Source organism: Pezoporus wallicus, unplaced genomic scaffold (genome assembly GCF_028554395.1).
Source record: "Pezoporus wallicus isolate ANWC-B61680 ecotype Strahan unplaced genomic scaffold, APGP_CSIRO_Pwel_v1 contig_6401, whole genome shotgun sequence".
Lineage (NCBI taxonomy): Eukaryota > Metazoa > Chordata > Aves > Psittaciformes > Psittacidae > Pezoporus > Pezoporus wallicus.
In genome coordinates, this window is record NW_026638608.1 from 1,471,295 (window position 1) to 1,490,033 (window position 18,739).

Genomic DNA, 18,739 nt, shown 5'->3' on the forward strand with positions numbered 1-18,739 from the left:
GACAGGGCGCCTTTGATTATTTAGTCTATTTTGTTTTGGAGAGAGAAGTGCAGTTGTTCAGCAGTTGTTTGAACTTGGCAGCTGGGTTTCTCTTCGTTGTTTTGGCAGAGCAGTTCGCCGCGCTGGCGGTTGTGTTTCTGTCAGCTGCGCCGTTTTCCTTACTGACAGAAGTGGGAGGTCAGCCGTTACCGATTCTGTCAAAAGTTAACGGATTCTGAGGGCGGGTTTAAAAGAATGTTTTTTTTAAAAAAAAACCACCTGACTTTTGCTTGCTTTTGCTTTATTTTTTGATCCCCTTGTCTGGTTCAGGACATTGAACTACTTCACTTTGATGCTTTGAAAAACATTCCCTCTCTCACCTTGCAATATTAAGCTTGCTTTCTCTCTCTCTTCCCCCTCCCCTCTTTATTATTTTTTTTACAGTGCAGAGAATTAAACCAGAGAAGACAATTCAGCTGACGAACAGACATTAATGCTGAGGACCACAAACCATTTCTGCCTCTTTCATAGCTTCCTAACAATGAACATGTGCTAAAGTAGCTCTTCTGGGACACAGAACACCATAAAAAGTCAGTAGTAGTCCTTTTGGTACATTATCTGTCCAGTCATCACGTACAGTCGTTTTGGAGTAGTTTTAGGGAGAGGGAGAATCCTTCCCAGGAAAATTCAGGATGGCACATGCTCGTATATCAGCCAACCTCCCCCCTAATATAGATCCTACAAAAGCTCCTATTGCTTTTGGAAGGAGGGCCCTTCCTAAACTGAATGAGGAGTTACAGTCTCCTGAGCTGCTGACTCAGCAGCGGGCATTGATGGCGCTCTGCGATTTGGTCCATGACCCACAAAAGGTCTACCAGGCACTAGAATTAGGTAAGTGATCTGTTGTCATAAGCTTTGACACAGGGGGAAAGGGGAAGACACTTTTGTGCACTACTTTTCTCCTTGTACTACCTTTGATGTCACAAAATGGCCATGAAGTTTTTCCTATTTTAATCTCTTTTAAAAAGGTAAAAAATATTACAATGCCATATGCATAACAATTATTTAAAGAATATCCTCACTTTAGGATTCATCAATGGCCCACTAGAAGTTTTAGCACTCCCTAAATACAAAAGTAGTGCAGAATCTTTTTTTTTTTCATTTACACAGAATTTTATTTAAGTCTGCACGCAGTCTAATAATATGTATCTATAAAAAACATTAATCAGTCCAAAGTTAGAAACACCACCCCCTTGTTGCTTAGTTAAATCTCATTTGCCTGGAATCTTCTCCAATCCTGTTTTCCATGAACCTTTCAGAAAAAAAAAAAAGTGATCCTATGAAAACTACTAAATACATTTTATTTAGAAAGAGGAAAATAAAAAGCTTTTAGTTATCCTAGAGCAAGAAAAAAAGCAAAATCACCTTTTTTTCTTTTCCCTGCATTCAACATTTTTTACCACATATGACTCAGGAGAGTGGTACTCCACTGGATTTTTCATACTTGAGGTGCTCAAAATACTCATATCTCAGATCCCATAATAATAAGAGGCAAAAAAAACCTTCGATGAACCTTTAAATTTATAATTAATAAAATAATATTTAAATAAGCTTTACAAGTTCATTTGCAAAATCCATTAAATCCTGTTTTGTCACTCATTCCTTCAGCAGTGGACAGCATGGCACATCCAGATATAACTTTACCAGAGACAGAAAATATCGGACCTTTTTATGCATAACTCCTTCTCAGAACTCTCTTAGTGACTGTAGGATGAGTCTATAGCAAAAAACAACCCTGGAACTTCATGAGAATTTAAGATACAAAAGAATATGACCAGATCTATTATACTCATCAGGATTATATCTGGCCACCACCATTTTCAGAGGGCTTTATCTGAGCACTTGGAAGACTCTTAAGTGTGGATTTTGGAGAAGAAAAAAAAAAAACTAAACAAAAACACCACCCCCCCCCCCCAAAAAAAAAAAAAAAAAAACCCACAGCTTATCTTTGTAATTTTTAGCAGTCTCTTGTTAGTAGGTAACACAGAAGCCTTCCAGTTTGCCACTGCTTTTTTCTCCATTTACTTAATATTTTTTTCCTCATAAAAGATACCAATAATCATGTTCAAAATGTATTGTTATTTATTGATCAACAGTAGCTGCTGAAGCAATGTGAGATTGTTGTTTGGGTTGTTTTCCTTTGGTCAATGCTATGTATGTATCCACATAATCATTAATGGCTCACCTGTTTCTTTCCACATGTGAAAAGCAATGCTGTGTATTTATACATAGCGCATGGTACACCTAAAGAAACCTTTAAAGAAACGTAGGCATCAATCCTGCAAACATATGCTTTTTGAAAAGCAGGTTTGTATTTCATGAATATCTCCACTTCTTTTTAGAGTTATATTGCTTCATAAATATTTGTAAGATTAGAATTTAACTTGATACAGAAGTCAGCAGCTTGTTCGTAGCATAGCATTGTTGACAGTAGGCCTTGACACTCCAAAGTTTGCTCCCAAGTTGAGATGAAACAACAAGAGTTTAATTGTCAGAACAAGATGAAAAAATTCTGATTATTTGCAGTTCAAATTGTGATATAAAAATCATTATTGCTATTTAAAATTAATGCTGAAGGTAAGAAATGTTAAAATGAACTATTGTGTCTCATAGGAGTTTTGAATAACCTGAAGACTTTGCTGGTACATCAGGACAGTACTGTCCGACAAAAAACAACAGAAATCCTCCATATAATGACAACACATAATGTTGGCAGGTAGGTCTAATTCCAGAGTTTACTAAACAGTAAGTGAAATGATAATTTTCAGTGTGAAAGTTTTTACAAGACAGGTGCAATGAAAATAAGATTTAGCATTTCACAAATATATATGATTTTTATTATGCTTAATTAAATCTTTTCCCCAATGTTGTTTGCAGGCATGGGCTGATACAAAATGGAGTGATTTCTGCCCTTGCTGAGCTCTTGGATGATCCAGTAGATATCTGTCGGAAGAACACGCATCTCGTTTTTGAATATATGTCAAAATTAACTGAAGGTAGGGATTTTTTTCAGCATTTAAGTACTCAAATAGGCAAAGAAAATAGGTAAGTTTACCTGATTCCCTATGCAATATCTTCCAGATTAATTTTATTCCATTTTATTTAAAAAACAAATTTTAAAACAGTATATTTTCTGTCTTTGCTTGACCAAATTTTCTCTAGTTAGTTTTTGTATGAGAATTTATTCTTTGGGTTCTGTCAGAAAACTTTAAAAAGTATGACTGTCACCTTTTTTATTGGTGGAGATAACTATAGTTTCTAGAGCTGTATTTGAAAATTGTGTAATAATAGTGAGACTACTTTGCCAAAATACAGAAAATGCATTATATAGATAACAAATTAAATGCTCCATGTTAACATAACACATCTGCGAATAGTCCTGTCTATGTGCTCGGGAGATTGATCTGCATAGATCTGTTAATTTTTTTAGGTCTTATGCAAGCTAAGTCTACCTGCTCAAGATACAGGTTGTGAGGACTGCAGGCTTGAATTCGTATTTCAGAATCTGGCGTCAAAAATTCACTTTTTCCTCTTCTGTTCAAAATGATGATCAGCTGCTCATCATGGCACACTAATTTCACAGTACACAGGGTTTGTAGGAGGTTTTTCTGGTGTTTGTTAGAAAGTACAAATTTTGTGGAATGTCTTCCCTGATGCTTGCAACCACTGGTATAGGATGCAAATGAGCAAGTAAGTGCACAGTCCATTGCACTGTGTATTCCACAGATAATGTATTCATGTGCCTTTGACCTTAGGCTCATAGGCACCTTTTCTTAAATGTACACTTTGACATTGCTTTCAAGTGGTGAACTAAAAAAACAATCCACCCCCCCAAACAACAAAAAAACCCAACGCACACTTGTGGGTGATGCAAGGAACAATGAAGAAGTTTGCTTTATCTGATATTTTATTCAAATATTGTTTGTATTTATTATAATAATATAATTTTTTATTTTCTACAAATTTTTAAATTAACTTGTTAAGGTACAAAATTAAAAATGTGACCAATTACAATTAACTTTAAATGTCAAATTGAGCTAGTCATCCTACACTCCCTGCATAGCAGGCGTAAAATCAGTATCTAAATGAACAAAAAGTCTGACATATAGGTGTTTAGTATGAGTTCTGCTCTGGTGATGTCCATTTATCTCCGGTGAGATAACCGGAAGAGTTAATTACATCAGAATTAGACATCTAGCTTTTAAATGCTTCAGAATAATAGAGGAATCCAAGCTGAGAATTTGTCTTTGACTTGTCAGAAGAATAGGTTGTTGTACCTTTTACATATTTTCTTTATTATGTGTATTTATAGTTTTCCAAATATTTTATGCACTAAGGGAATTCATGCTGGTTTGTTACTTTTATTTCCAGATTTTATTACCATAATTTCAATAGTTTTCTAATTTGAGCATTAGTCTTAAACTTTTCCAGTTTATGAAAATTATAATTTTAAAATTTAAAATTTCAGTAGATAGAAATTATCAATTGAAAAGCTATACTATGTAAATTCATCAGGAAGTATCTTGTCTGATAAATTCCTGGAGCTTAAAAAAAGAATTAAATGAATACTTAAAGCCTTGCTGAGTGAATATACATGAATTAAAAAAATAAAAAGATGTATTCTTACATGCATACAACCCTTTCTAAAGTTCTAAATAACTGAATCATTATGAAGGATGTAAATACGGTGGACTGAACAACTTTGTTATCATCACTATAGAAAACCAGTTAAGTTCTATAGTGATTTTACAGATTTTCAAATCAAATGAGGCCATGACTTGGCTTACGTATATTTTGACCTGACTGCCTTTAAACAGTTCTGTCCCTTACCTGTGTAGGCAGATACTGTCCTGTGAACATGTGGATCACAATAGAAACTTATGGGAGAAGAAAACATTATAGAAGTAAATAAACATTGCCAAATTTTTGCAGATGACTGGTAACAGGGAAACTACCTTAGAGTTTGGTGGCTGCTGTACCATTTTATATATAAATTTAATGTAAATTACAACTAATATTACATGTAAATGCCTGCTTTTAGGTTCTATCTCACAAAACTCAGAGCATTTACTAAGTAGGTTGGAAGTTTAGCTACATAATCAGAAAATATTCACTGAAGGATTAATAAAAGTTTGGGGTGAGGGGTTGGAGGAAACAGTCTTTATGGAAACTATCCATGTGGCTCTGAGAGGACGCGAGAGCCTTTTTTTTTCCCCCCAGTGTTTGCAGTAAGACACTAGCATTTTATTAGAACCATTTTTTCTACTTAAGAGACTTACTGTAACAGTAAGCAATGCTAGCTGTTAGTGTGCCAAAACATAAAGTATTGCGTATTAAGAATTCTACATAAATCAAAATACATTGCCCAAACCAGAGGATATTTAATGGTACACCATACTGCCACACAGGTCTACACCCATTGCTCCATCTTTGGCCCTTCTGACATCTGAATATAGCCTCTTGGGTCAGGAACCACTGATGGGAACTGTCACAATTATAAAACCAGTATGGTGATAATCAGGAAGTGCGAGATTATACTATACAAGGAGAAAACAAGTTGCCTCCTGCAGTGGAAGGATTATCCAACAACTGCCAAGCTGAAGCTGAGAGCCAGCTGCAGCAGTTTCTCTCCTCAAAACCTTGCCTTTGAAGGCAAAGGATTTACAACAGCTCCGAAGTGAGCAGGAGCCTCTGCCAAACAAAAAGCAGCTTCCAAATCTTGTAACAGTCCTAGCCTAGCGAAAGTTACCTACACCTACAAGAAAAGCTACAGCTCTCTTAGTGGTAGTTGCTTTTCAACAAGGCTTCTCTTGAGCTAAGACTGATACCACTTTCTTCCTTTTATGTCTCCCACTTCAGGTACTGATGGCAGATAAGGATCAGATTTTCCAAATCAAACTAACACAAGACTTGTTTCAGGGAATGGTTCTGTTTTTTTTTTTTTTAGTCCAAAAAGCAAAAAAGGGTAATTAGTAGTATGAAAAGAGAGCATTTAAATAATTGTAAAATTAGTTATCGGGTAAAATCTGTGCATCAGTGCCTTAATTGCAATTTCCTTTTAAACTTCAGGAGAATTGCTTTATTTGAAACCTGGTATTTATGTCTGTTTTGAGTAATTTTTTGCCCCTTCATTAATTCTTGGCGTTTTGCTGTGATCTGTGCTATATGCATGTAGGCCAACTTCTTCCCTATTTTTCCCTCCCTCTCTTCTATTTATAAGAAATTAAAACTGAATGTAGAGGAACCGTTTACATCTGTGAAGCAAGCAGAATTTATCTGATCCCATATTCAAATCTCTCGGAGAGTATGATGTGTCTAGCAATCTCTTTATAGCTTGCTTGAGTCATACCTTTCTAGGTTGAATTCTCTTCCAAAACTTAATTTCTTCAGCTATAAAATCATGCTGAATTTTGGCCATTTCCCCTGTCAATGTTTGCGCTATTAAAATCCTCCAAGACTTGTTCAGGATAGAAGTCCTTGACAAGTTTAAAATAGTCTTGCATAGCTTTCTTCAGACCAGATTTTTATACAATATCCTTTTTGACAGTTTTGGGGGTGTGTGTACGTGAAAACCTGCAATCCTCAGCCTGTCATGTATACACAGTCTGTAAGATCAGTGGTGTACAAGCTGAGGTAGCACGTTGTCTGTGAAAGCATTTCTGAGTAATTACCCTAGGAAAAAAGAGTTTTTATGAGCAACGTATTTTTTATTTAGATAAAAATATAACCTATATATAAAAATATACGTGCCTGCATTTAATAGTTGGAAGATGAGGCCTAGAGCAGAATTGAGTTACCATAGAATGGACTCACATACAGAATGCTGCATACAAGAAAAATAGAAATGTGGTAAAAATGTTTTCTTTGCTGTGAGACAATTTGGGGAATTATCAGGGAGAACAGCAAATATTTTTCAATACGTAGTAAGAGTCACAAGGCCTGACGTATTTCATTTGACATGTTACAGATACAGAAATAGTATCTGCCTGGTAATTCAGACTTCCTCAGCTAGCCAAGAAACTGTCTTCCTCTCTGCATTTACTTCTGTACCTCACATCCAGATAATGAGATAGGGTGTACCTTGTGTCAGCTTGAGGAAGTCAGCAATAATATACTATTCCCCAGCTAAATTTCTGATGTTTTCTAGAGCCGAGGTAATTTACAGGGCCAAGAATGCAGTATGTTCCACACTAGACAAAAAGGAACGTAAGATGTGCATCTATTTGGCATGAAACATAGTTGCTTTCGTTAGCTGGGATGTGGTCAGTGACTCCAGTTAGCTCTATGCCAGGCCACCTGGTATTTCTCCAAACAGGAATAATTTAGGAAAATGTGGTTATTTTAGTCAAATCCATTTGCAGACCATAATTTAAGGATGTATACCAGTATCTTTCAGGAACAGTGGGATCATTAAAAACTTTTGGTTGGGAAAATCCACAAAAACTGGGAGAACACCAAGGAGTAGTATTTCCAGAAGGAACAAAAACTTAGTGGCAAGAATTAACAGCAGAAGCACAATAAAAATAAAATGGATATATGAGGATAGAAGAGGGAGTGGAGCAGTGGGGGAAAACTTAAGAACATTAGAAAAACTAATAGCAAAACTTGACACACAATACTTAACGATATAAGCAAAAGGGTGCTATGCAATGATAAATGGCAATAGCAACAGCAAAAATAGTTCTAGGAAAAGAATATTTCACTAGAGTATGGTTAATACTGGAAAAGTTTAATAATGCTTACCCATTATCTAGCCTGTCTTTTATGGGTACTTAATCCTTTTTAGACAAAGATGGAGGTAGACTGGATGGGGCAATGGGATTTTAAGCTTGCTAGAACCTCTATTTGGGAAGAGTCCAAGAGATATTTCTCATACTTTACTGACTCAAAGTGTGTTCACTATTCCATCCTTGGAAAATCATAACCTATCAGATCTGTGATAAGGACTGTTTAAGGATACTTTATTCCCTTTGAAATTTGTTTTGCTGAATGGAGTGCGAATGATGAAAGGACAGATGGCATTCTTACTGCAGCAGATGGAACATCTCTTCTGTGAATGTCATTGTTGCCCAGGTGAAGTGAAATCCCAGCTGTATTAATGCAGCTCTTTCGGGTAGCAGTGCACTGCATCACTGATAAACCTGAGAAAATAGATGCAAATTTAATTGCATGATTTATCCAGACAGATGACTAAGAGTCAAGTGATTTCATTTCAGCACCTGTCTTTGGCCTAGCCTTTTTAGTTTTAACTTCCCTGTGCCTCAGTTTTCTTACACAATCAGAAAATAGGGTTATTTTACTTTTAACATCTTGAATTCTTTCAGATAGAAAAGAAAATATGAGCTCCTCAGAATACCAAGATCAAAAACATCACAGGAATTAGTTGGTTAGACAGTTTATAGCAAGGAATTGCTACTCAGAGAACATGATTATGTGATTTATTTAATTATTTACAGCTCTATTCCTCCCCATGCCAATGCTTTTCTCAAGCCAAGTAGGAGCACATGACATAGCTTCAAATTCTTTTCTTCTTCTAAAGACAGCTTCAGTCAGTGAGCAGTGTGACTCCTTTTCTTTAGAAATACCCTTGGCCCTTTGTTAAAATACCCTAGTTTCTCTACTTCTACTGCAGGTTGCTTGTAATACTTAAGGATATTCTCAGTTGAATAAAAAATTTCTTTTTCATATAAAATGTTTTTTACCCTCCTCAAGACTGACTACACTTTTGGTTTTAATTTTCCTATCAAGCTTTCTCACCTTGAAACTATGATGCAATGAACAGCAGTGTTTTCTTGTCACTTCTCTCACTAGTCTGAAATGGTCACAGTACCACAAAAGGTAGAGGTGAAGGAGGCAATACATTTAATAATCCACTCATTGGGAAAGAAGGCCCTGACTCATTGTATGCCTTATTCACAATTCAACTGGCTCATAACAGGATATTACACTATAGAAAGCAATTCAGACAGAAATACTGTGCAAATTCTCAAGTAAGAGAGAGCATTTTAATGGCAAACAAAGTTTAGAGGATCCTGTACTTGCTATACAGACAGTACTGGCAATTACCATGGATAGCTTTTAGTAAACTCACCAAGTCAAGCAGCATAACTGCAAATATCACAAGCAGGCAATAATATCTTCTCCTTACAGGCAAAACCTAAATACTCCCTACTGGGCACAACAAATCTTTTATCCCTTCAAGGTGCAGCCTCATTGGCTCTCTTGACTCTATTCAGGTGCAACAGTTGACAGGGAATGCTTAAAGGGCCCCTGTCTTGAGCACAGAGATAAAATACCTTGTTCAAAATTAGACAGATTTTCACCTCATTGTTAATTATGTCTACACTGAAGAGTTTTGAAAGTCTTAACTCATGACATGAGCCTCAGAGAATATTTTGGTTGAAATAGCAAGGTTGAAAATTATTATTGCTTAAACCACTGCCTTCAAGAGTATTGCAGTTCTCTTGGCAGTCCCACCTAGCTCATAATAACACTCATTCAGATTTTATGAAGATAATAAATGAGAACACATATCCCTTAACTCTTACTGAGTTGCTCAGTTGTAATTGCTAAAGACTGAAGTGTCTGAATGTTGATGAATAAACTGGGGAAGATGATCTGGAGCAAATAAACAAAACTTCACAAGCATTATCCAGTTAAGTAACTGTCATAGCACTCATTAATAACCACACCAGAGACACATTCAGTATCATTTGAATTATTTATTTTTTTAAGTGGACAATTTAAATGTTGATGTTATTTAACCATTTTGTTTGAAATTTCTTAGAGCCCTTGGCTGAGATTTCTTGCCCTAATCATAATACATGGGGGGAACAAAAGTAGGTTATTTTCCAGTGTGCATGTGTGTCTGTGTCTCTGTGTACGTATGTGCTTTACAATTATCAAACATATATTTACACACCAACTTTACACTGAAGTCTTTAAGAAGTCTTTTCTATGGCAGGGGAAAGAATCAACTGACCAAAGACTTAGGTCTATATGATCCATTTGAGATTTTCCAGTATAGTCCCACAGAGCTTCTTTATGCATTCAAACTTTTGCCGGAATGTTACTCCATCCAGTAGTGTTTCTTTATGAGATGAATCCTGGAGCTGAGGAATGCATCTCTTCAGTTTCCTTAACTTCACTAAACTGTAAATAATTTAAATTATTAAATTGAAATACCAAGACATTTAGTTATTGTTCATATCGCTCATCTTTAACCTTCTAATAATACAGCACATTTTAAAAATAATTTTAAAAACCAACAAAAAAAAAAAGAAAAAGAAAGACTTTGGAGGCTTTATACTACACAATCTCCATAGCTCCTGCCTCTTGGGAAATCTGTTACAATATTACAATTCCCAGAATGCAGTTGGAGCAGTGGAACAGAATTGGCTGTTGGCAACTTTCACATTCAGCAATCCAGACACTACAACAATAATTTTAAAAATTGCCTTGTGATTTATTTTGTTTATCTGTATTAAAAAAGGAACACTAACCTACTTAAATATAGTTTGGTTTTTGTGAAACACCACAAGATTTGGCAAAAAAAGATGTAAAAGAAGACTGGTTTGATGTATAAAACTCCTTAATAGTAGAAGAAACACTGACCTTAATTTGGCCTATTCATAGATTAATTTTATGTAGTTTTGCTGCATATTTGAAGCCTTCAAGTGCAGAACAAGCTGCTTTCAGGTTGGAAATCACACAACAGTTGCACACCAACAATTCCTTTAACAGGCAAGGTGATAAACAGTAAAGCAAAGCAGAAATGTGTACATAGTATGTGCTATGAGTCATGTGCACACATGATGTATAGTTATATTCTGTTTGTGTGTACCACTATTGTGGGTGCATGCCCATTCTCTACGAATTTAAGTAGTATTTTGCTAAAACTCGCCTATTCTGTAGCCTCTGCTTTGAACCAGCTTTTTCTCACAACCCAACCATTCTGCTCTATACCCTGCAAACAAGTTCATCTGTCACTCACCAGCTTTTTATCTTTGTGTCAGTAAAATTTTAGGACAACTGGATGAGGAATTATTTCTTACACACAACATGATAACACTCCCACTGTAGGAAATGGAATGAAACAAATGGAATAAAAGTGCAGTGACTATGGTGAAAAATTATCCACAGAGTTAGGCCTCAATCTCTTTCTTTGTTTTAGTTTGGGTTTCCTTTTCACTAGGTGGGGCAGAATTGTGTGGGTTTTTTGGAGAGGAAGTTTTCTCTCTCCAGAACATATATTTGTGAAAAATGGTGTAGCAGGTTAAGGGGGCATAAGAGGAACTGTGTACGTACATCAGATTTCCCCTTTTCTCTCCTTGGGCTACTAAGCATTGCCCCATTTATTTAAATGAGAAGTGGCAGTGGTTAGCCCCTTTTTTATCACTTCAGCAAAACAGATTAAGCCCAAGGATTCTTAGCAGAGGCCAATATATTTGAGATTGTTCTGAATGATGACATCTGTCACTGCATCAAAGACAAACTGTATGTTACTGGTATCAGTGGCACAGGTAAAGTGTGAGTAGATCTCCTTGGTCTCCTTGTTGCGATTTAAGTCCTCAAACTGGCGCTGGATGTAGACTGCTGCCTCTTCATAAGTGTTTTGGCCTTTGTATTCAGGAAAGCAGACTGTTAAAGGTATGCGTCGGATTTTTTCTGCCAGCAGATCTTTCTTATTCAAAAAAAGAATGAGGGAGGTGTTGATAAACCAATTGTTGTTGCAGATGGAATCAAAGAGACGCAAACTTTCTGCCATTCGACTCTGTAGGAGAGGAAACAACATGTTAATAACAGTATTTCAGCATCACTGGAAAGCACACAAAATATGTCTATCAATGAACAAAACCTACTTTTAGAAACATTTTTTGTTTCATTTGGCAATGGTCCATCTTACCTTACCATGAATTACAGGGACCTTAATTCATTTATTTTGATGCAATACATTTCTTCATCTTTTTTTATCTTTTAAAATATTTGGTAACTACAGAGGAAAGTTTAAAACCGAAGACTTAGAAATTATAGGTGTAACTTGGGGAAACATGGTTGTGTTCAAACTTAGGTTAGTACTACAAACACCTTCTTTAATAAAAGGAATGAGTAATTTTAAGGATTTCACACTACAGAAACATTCTGTTTAAAGTTTTTGAAAAAGAAGGAGCCACTACAGTACAATGGTAATATTGCATCATTACATGTGTAGTTCAGCACATCATACATACTCTGATTTTTTTCCTTGCCTTTCTTCTTCCCATTGTGTAATGGTAAGCTTGAAAGAATACACAAAACCCACGTTCTACTCACACTGGTGGGACAATTTGTGTATTTATGGGGGAAAGCTCAGTTTAGTCAGACATGTTTAACATCTTTGTGTCTGCTACCCTGTATGTAGACTCCACTGATGAACAATTTAGGATGACAAACACAGTTACATATTTGGAAAAAACAATCCAATGCTGCTATAAACTGAAAGCAGAAAGGTCTGTTAGAAATCAACGGCTGTCTTGAATTGCCCTGATGTGCTGCTGCGGCAACACTCTCAGGGTGCAGCTGGAGCTGTCCATGGTACCCAGTGCTCTTGGCAGGCAGCTTTTATCGTTTGGTTTATACTTATGAATAGGTGTCAACAGATGCAGTGTTTGGAATAGAAAATATTCTAGATGATTAAAATAAATAGCAGTCATTCTTTGTACAATTATAATGTGTATCAAATAATATATTCCTTCTACCTAAGATATGTGCCATAGCACACAGTGGCAGTGTTCTCGCAGTGCCAGAAGGTACAGCAAGTACTTCAGAAGTTTGCTTACTTTGGATAGTGAGTGTAAAACCATTATGACACTTCACTATGTTCTAACATTCCCACCTATTCTTCTGCAATAATTGTAATAATTCTTCTAATGTTAACTTGTAATGAACTTACTGTTTTGAACACTGTTAGCCACATTTCCCATATAGATCACTCTGCAGGTATTGCACTCCTTTGTATACACAATATTTCAGGTTTGTAAAAACATTAATCATACATCATGAGTCACCACAATGGTCCAGAGTAAGGGTACAGAAGGGATTTGGGACATTAAAAAAAAAAAGAGTATATTTTGCTTAGAAGATTATTTGCAAATATTCCATTTGTCTGGCTTGCGTTCAGAGTGAATGAAACTAATCTACAGAGTCTGGGTATTTTTGTTGATGTTTGACTGGGAAGGATTCTGGCCAGTTTTCCTGTTTGGAAAGTGGAGAGGATGATTTTCGCTTTTAATAGAAGTAACAGTATTTTGGGACTAATTCTCCTGAAATGTGTATCAGTTGTGTCTAGTGTATCTCCCTTTACTTCATTAGAGTCACTCCATGTTTCAGTTGGTGAGACAAAGAAAGAAGAATCATTCACTCTTTCATTACCAAAAAAGTAATATGAAAATATAATTTGCTTAACTCTACTTTTTAGTTTTAACAGAAAATGAAACTATCTTCTATTGTTATTAATTCAAAGGAAATTTGCAACAGTATTGATCGCGATTATTACACTAAAACAGTATCCTGAAAAAGTTACCCCTTAAAAATGCACAGTTGCTGAACTGCTGGCAGTTTTACCTAAACTTTTCAAATTACTTCTTATACTTTCCTCATTTTATTTGTGTTGCTATTCCTTTCCATTTGCTGTGGACTGACTTGCTCAGAATCACATCCTCTGTTCTCAGAGTTCCACAAAGGCATTGATTTAGTGATTTTAGTGACTAATTCTGTGTTTACAGATTAAAACCAAGACCATCGGCAGTTTCAAAAGCTGCAGGAGCACAGGGGCACACCATGATGGTTGGCACTGCCACAGCAGCAGTATGTAGCAATGTTAAAATCTAATGTAGAGCCTCTTAAGGCATACTGAAATATAAACAAATTGACTCAATACCTATATTTGGTTGGGATTTTTTTGTTTGTTTACTTCTTCCTTTGTAAAGGTGGGGTTGTCTAACACTTGAGCCTACTTTGTGTACAGACAGATTTATAGGTGTTAAAATGTGGCTTTAAAAATCTGTTTGAGGGTTTATATTTTAGTATCACCATGAAAATCCTGTCACAACAAATAACCCACCCCAAAACATCATAGGTCTGTTTCCAAATAATCAGCCTTTTCTTTCCTTTCCTGAATTTGTAGCTCTGTTGAAATGCTTTTTCTACTAATTGTTTGGAAAAAAATGGTTTAGAGCTAAACCTAGGGTTTAGCCAACTCTCTGAACATTCATTCCAACAGGATATTGCATTTTAAGAGGTTGTGTTTATTACTGTATTTTGTAGTGAATCACAATAATGTTCCTTTACTACCAAATCCTCAGCTGGACTCTGTAGTCAAAGGACAAAATCAAAACCTTTCCGTAAATTGTGAAATGCAATGACTGTGTACAAGAGGACCAACAGTTTTCAGTTATTGTAAACTTGGTCATCATGATGTAGAGAAAGAATTTGTAAACTGGCACCTGCCACCTAAGGAATTTCTTTTTCAATGTAATATTAATTCTATTATATTGGTTGATTATCTGAAAGTTATACAAATCTTAACTAAACCAAATAGAATTTCTTTTAGTTAAAAAGCAAACAAGTTGATTAGGAATAATTTCCTACATAGATGCATGCTGTATTACACCAGTGCAAGACTATGGTTGTATGCTATAAATGCTTCATATAATGCTATAAATGCTTGATACACCTTCGAAAATGAACCTTCCAAATCCAAACTATAATAGTGGAAAAATGTATCACTGAGCAATGAGGAAATAAATATATCAGAAAGGAAAATCCAACAATTACTCTCAGTAGGATGTCATCCATGTAGTTATTAAAACTTTAGGGAAAGAGAAATAGGCAGCATCTATTTCATATGAAGAGCATATAGGAAAACTAACTGTAGTTGCTTCAAATTCTTTTTAACCTGTTAACATGGAGACATGAAACAGTGCTCAATATCACTTTCCACATGGAATTATATGACAAACGTATAAATCCAAACCCAAGAGAAAATAGTACACATGGCAAGACAAGGCCTGTATAAGTAGTGGCTTGTGATTTGCACAGTGCATCAATCACATTTCAAACAGCAATGCATGATGTGTCTCAGGTTTTTATAGCCAGATGACATCTTGATACAGCTGAAAATCTTAAATAAGAAGTCATATATCCACAGGTCTAAGATGAAGGCTGACCTTGAAACTGAGCCTAAAGATACATGATGTATCCACTCACATAGTCCTATCCTAACGTAACAGGCTCATTCCTGTTTTTTTAAAACTACTGTACCTATTATAGGGAAAGTGAACTAGAGAGGGTTAAGGCTTATTATAATAATAAGAATGATAGAATAAATTATTATACAACTCCTAAAGGAGTTACACAGATTTTCTATTAATATGAAGGAAAAGTAATGGTAGGAAAAGGCATTGTTCTTCTCTGCAGTGTCATTTCCAGTTCAGGAATCCTGAATGAAGAAGCTAGCCAGGTGGTTGGAAAAAATGTGCTGCTGTAATTCCATAGTCATACACAAGCTGGGGTATAAGCAAGATAATGCCAATGCCTTATCCAGATGGCCTTCTTGGGAGCTAATTGCAAATTCTTCTGAGCATGAGAACAAGGAATTGGTTGCTTAAGGGAAAGAACATGCTAAGGAACAGATGGCTGCTTCTGTTCTTCCAATAATTTGCAAACATACAAACATCCCTGGTCATGCTCTGGAACAGCAGAGGTGTGCTTAGCAGGACAGAGTTCCAGGGCAACTAAGAGTTTTTGAGAAGGAAGACCCTCTTAGTCAGTTAATAGAAAAATCACTTGGTAAGTGAAGCCAAATTGAATGTAGCATCTTCTCGCAGCTTTCACATTAAAACTTTCTGGTCACAGCTGGGAGAGCTCTGAACTTAAGAACTATGAAGAGAGAAACTATCACAGATAAAAGAATTAACTGCTATTTGTATTAAATACCAAAGGACTTTCCATCATTCTTTGTCTTTCATCATTATTTTAAACCTGGTTGGCACTTCAGGATTGTGAAATCATCAATTAAACTAAATAAAATTTATCTTATGTAAACCATAAACAAAGATGAATAAAATTAGTGCAGGAACGGTGTTTGCTTTCCAGAAAAGTTAGAATATCTTTAAATGTCAGCAAATCTTGGACAAAGCAGTGGAAGCTGTTGCTATTTTCCTGTAGAGACTTTTCCTTATGATAGTGGCTGGCATTTAGCATACGCTGGTAGCTATAAGCTATTTCACAAAATGCCATGAAGCTTTTCTTTCCATTTCAAATGTGTTATTTTAAGACCTGCAACTTAAGACCTTCTAAAGAAAGCAGGCGAAGTTAATGTATTTGAAGAAGTGGTAAAGGGGTAAAGAGGCAGTTGAATCTGTTGGATGTAAACACTGGGCTTTCCTTAAGATTACTATACAAAAAAAAAAAAAAAAAAAATTGAATTTGTTCTGCAATAATGACAGTCTACAAAATAAATCTAAGGAAATACCACTGCCCAAGACAGTCATTGTCAAAGCAATTCAGGAATTCACAGCATGTTTGTATAAATATGTAATAAGAAGGCAGAGGAAAAGCAGAAGAATTTTGCAGAAGAAAATATAGATGATGCAGAAAGCAAGGAACAGCTTGGGTAAATAGAGATACTTTTTTGTTTAAAAAAAGCCTAGATTGAGTGCCAGATGAAAGGTCCTTTCTGTGTAGCAGTTAGACAGTCCTGATTGAGTGCTGGGTAAGAAAGACATGATTCAAAAGGAAAAAGACTATTGCATAATTCATCTTTTGTTCAAAGAAGACTCCTACAAGAATGCACAGGACCAGATAGCTATGTGTCTAAATTGGGAAAATGGATGATAATTTCATGAGTTACAAAAAATAATTACTTTCATCTAAAATGAAAAAGAAACATTTGGAGAGAAGTAAATAGACAATCTAATTCACTCTACATGTCTCTCAAATTAAAAAATTAAGAACCTCACTGAGGTAGGAATAAACTGGGATACAACACTCTTCCTGTGTTGTCCTGTATATACCTGTTTCCAGCTTTGGCTCCTCCCAGAGGGGACAGGATAATCAGGGGTTTGACTAGATAAAATCATTTTGCCTTTCTAAACTCTTTCTTTCCAATCCCAAAGTTCTCCTGGAAAATGCTGCAAATTCTAAAATGTCAAAATTAGAGTGAAATACAAGGGTAAGTCCTTTTGTGGATTCATTAAGAAGTGTTCTTAAGTCAAACAGCATCTTAACTTATTCTACAAGCAGACAAACTCATTATTCCATCACCAAGGTAACATGTTCCATTAGTCTAAAACCACTGCAGGAATTCCTGACAAGTTACGTGGTAAACAAAACAGGAAGGAGGTCAGGATAACAGCTATGTCAATATAGCACCTGTCATAGGGATATGTACATGCATGTGTCATCTATTTCTGTCCTTCCTGCCAAAATTCCTTTTACTGTCTTGCACATTTAAGAGGATGCAGAAAGGTGGAAAACTAACATAACATGTTATGTATATACGTATACTTTATGCTATTGCAATAAAGGGAAATTGAAGGGGATGATAAAAGGTTTTATAGTAGAGGCACCTCTACTTTGAAATGAACACATAGAAGGCTAAGAACCATTGATGTTATAAAGTGGAGCCCTGAAGAAATCTCATAAGATTTTGGATAGGAAGATACCTATTTATATGGTGAGGGCAAAAAGAAGTTTGCTTCTAGTTTTTTTAAACAGATTCATCCTCAAATTAGGAGGAAAAATCATACTAGCGAACAAAATCTGCAAACCAAATGAATTCTTCATTATTTTAAAGGTAATGTCCTGTAATTGTTTCTACTTACAGCTTGTAGGTGAAAATGTAGAAGAGGTAGAGGAGGCAGTAGTCAATATTGATAGCTCTTTTCCCGAGAAGAAAGGGGAAATAAACCTGAGAAAGCAGTCCTGCAGCATACTGTGTCCCTTGATGATTTCCTGTGGAGTATTACTACTGTCTTCACAGCAGATTCTGCAAATAACTGAATCTGGCAGCATGAACGAGAATTACATGGGGACCTTTAGTCTTGGCTATTGTACAGGATGACAATGAAACCATTATGAATATTTTATCACATATGAGCTCTGTGACTGGAAAATAATTGTAGAGTTACTAAGGTTTACTGTGGACTAGACTACACAAAGCAGATTTAATTGGGACTATTACTTTAACAGAGTCCTGAACATTTGTCTTTGAAAACTGATTCCTGCAATTTTTTAGGTGTGCATTGAAACAGCAAGTCACGTCTGTAGGAGTATGTGATAAGTTAAGCATTGTTATGTATTAGATACATATGGGTGCCAGTGACAGACGGGGGTAAACCGCTCTTTAGTACTATCTATCAAAAACTGTTTTATATTTCTAGATGAGGAACAATGCAGATTTGTTAATCCTAGTGAGTACAGTCTGACACCAAGCTATGATTATACCAAGGAGAGTGCCTGAGCTAAGAAAGAAGTTTGATTAAATTTTCTGACAGCAGGATTAGATTTTGATCCCGGGAATTTCCAAGTAAAGGAACAGAACAGGTACTGCTGCTACGACTTAAAAACTAAAGGGAACCTAAAGAAAGGATATATAGAAAACTCCTGGAAGTACAGAGGAAAAGGTTACTGGGTTCAAGGATCAGAAAAAGTGTGGCAT

At 35.8% G+C, this 18,739-nt stretch overlaps 2 protein-coding genes and 1 long non-coding RNA gene across 3 annotated transcripts in view; 1 reads left to right on the forward strand and 2 right to left on the reverse strand.

The window, feature by feature from the left end:
• The first annotated feature begins 432 nt into the window (after positions 1-432).
• Positions 433-18,739, forward strand: part of RSPH14 (radial spoke head 14 homolog) — an 84,036-nt gene continuing 65,729 nt past the window's right edge. The window contains exons 1-3 of the mRNA XM_057411313.1: positions 433-870; positions 2,653-2,755; positions 2,917-3,035. Of these exons, the coding sequence (XP_057267296.1) occupies positions 672-870; positions 2,653-2,755; positions 2,917-3,035 (421 nt within the window). The 5' untranslated portion in view covers positions 433-671. The remainder of the gene's footprint in view (positions 871-2,652; positions 2,756-2,916; positions 3,036-18,739) is intronic.
• Positions 6,726-9,458, reverse strand: LOC130600202 (uncharacterized). Its single transcript, XR_008972396.1, has 2 exons — positions 8,000-9,458; positions 6,726-7,344 (listed from the first exon to the last, which is right to left on the reverse strand). It is a non-coding gene; the product is annotated as an uncharacterized LOC130600202 (long non-coding RNA).
• GNAZ (G protein subunit alpha z) overlaps positions 9,747-18,739 on the reverse strand; it is a 57,627-nt gene continuing 48,634 nt past the window's right edge. Inside the window, exon 4 of the mRNA XM_057411312.1 lies at positions 9,747-11,812. Within this exon, the coding sequence (XP_057267295.1) occupies positions 11,468-11,812 (345 nt within the window). The 3' untranslated portion in view covers positions 9,747-11,467. The remainder of the gene's footprint in view (positions 11,813-18,739) is intronic.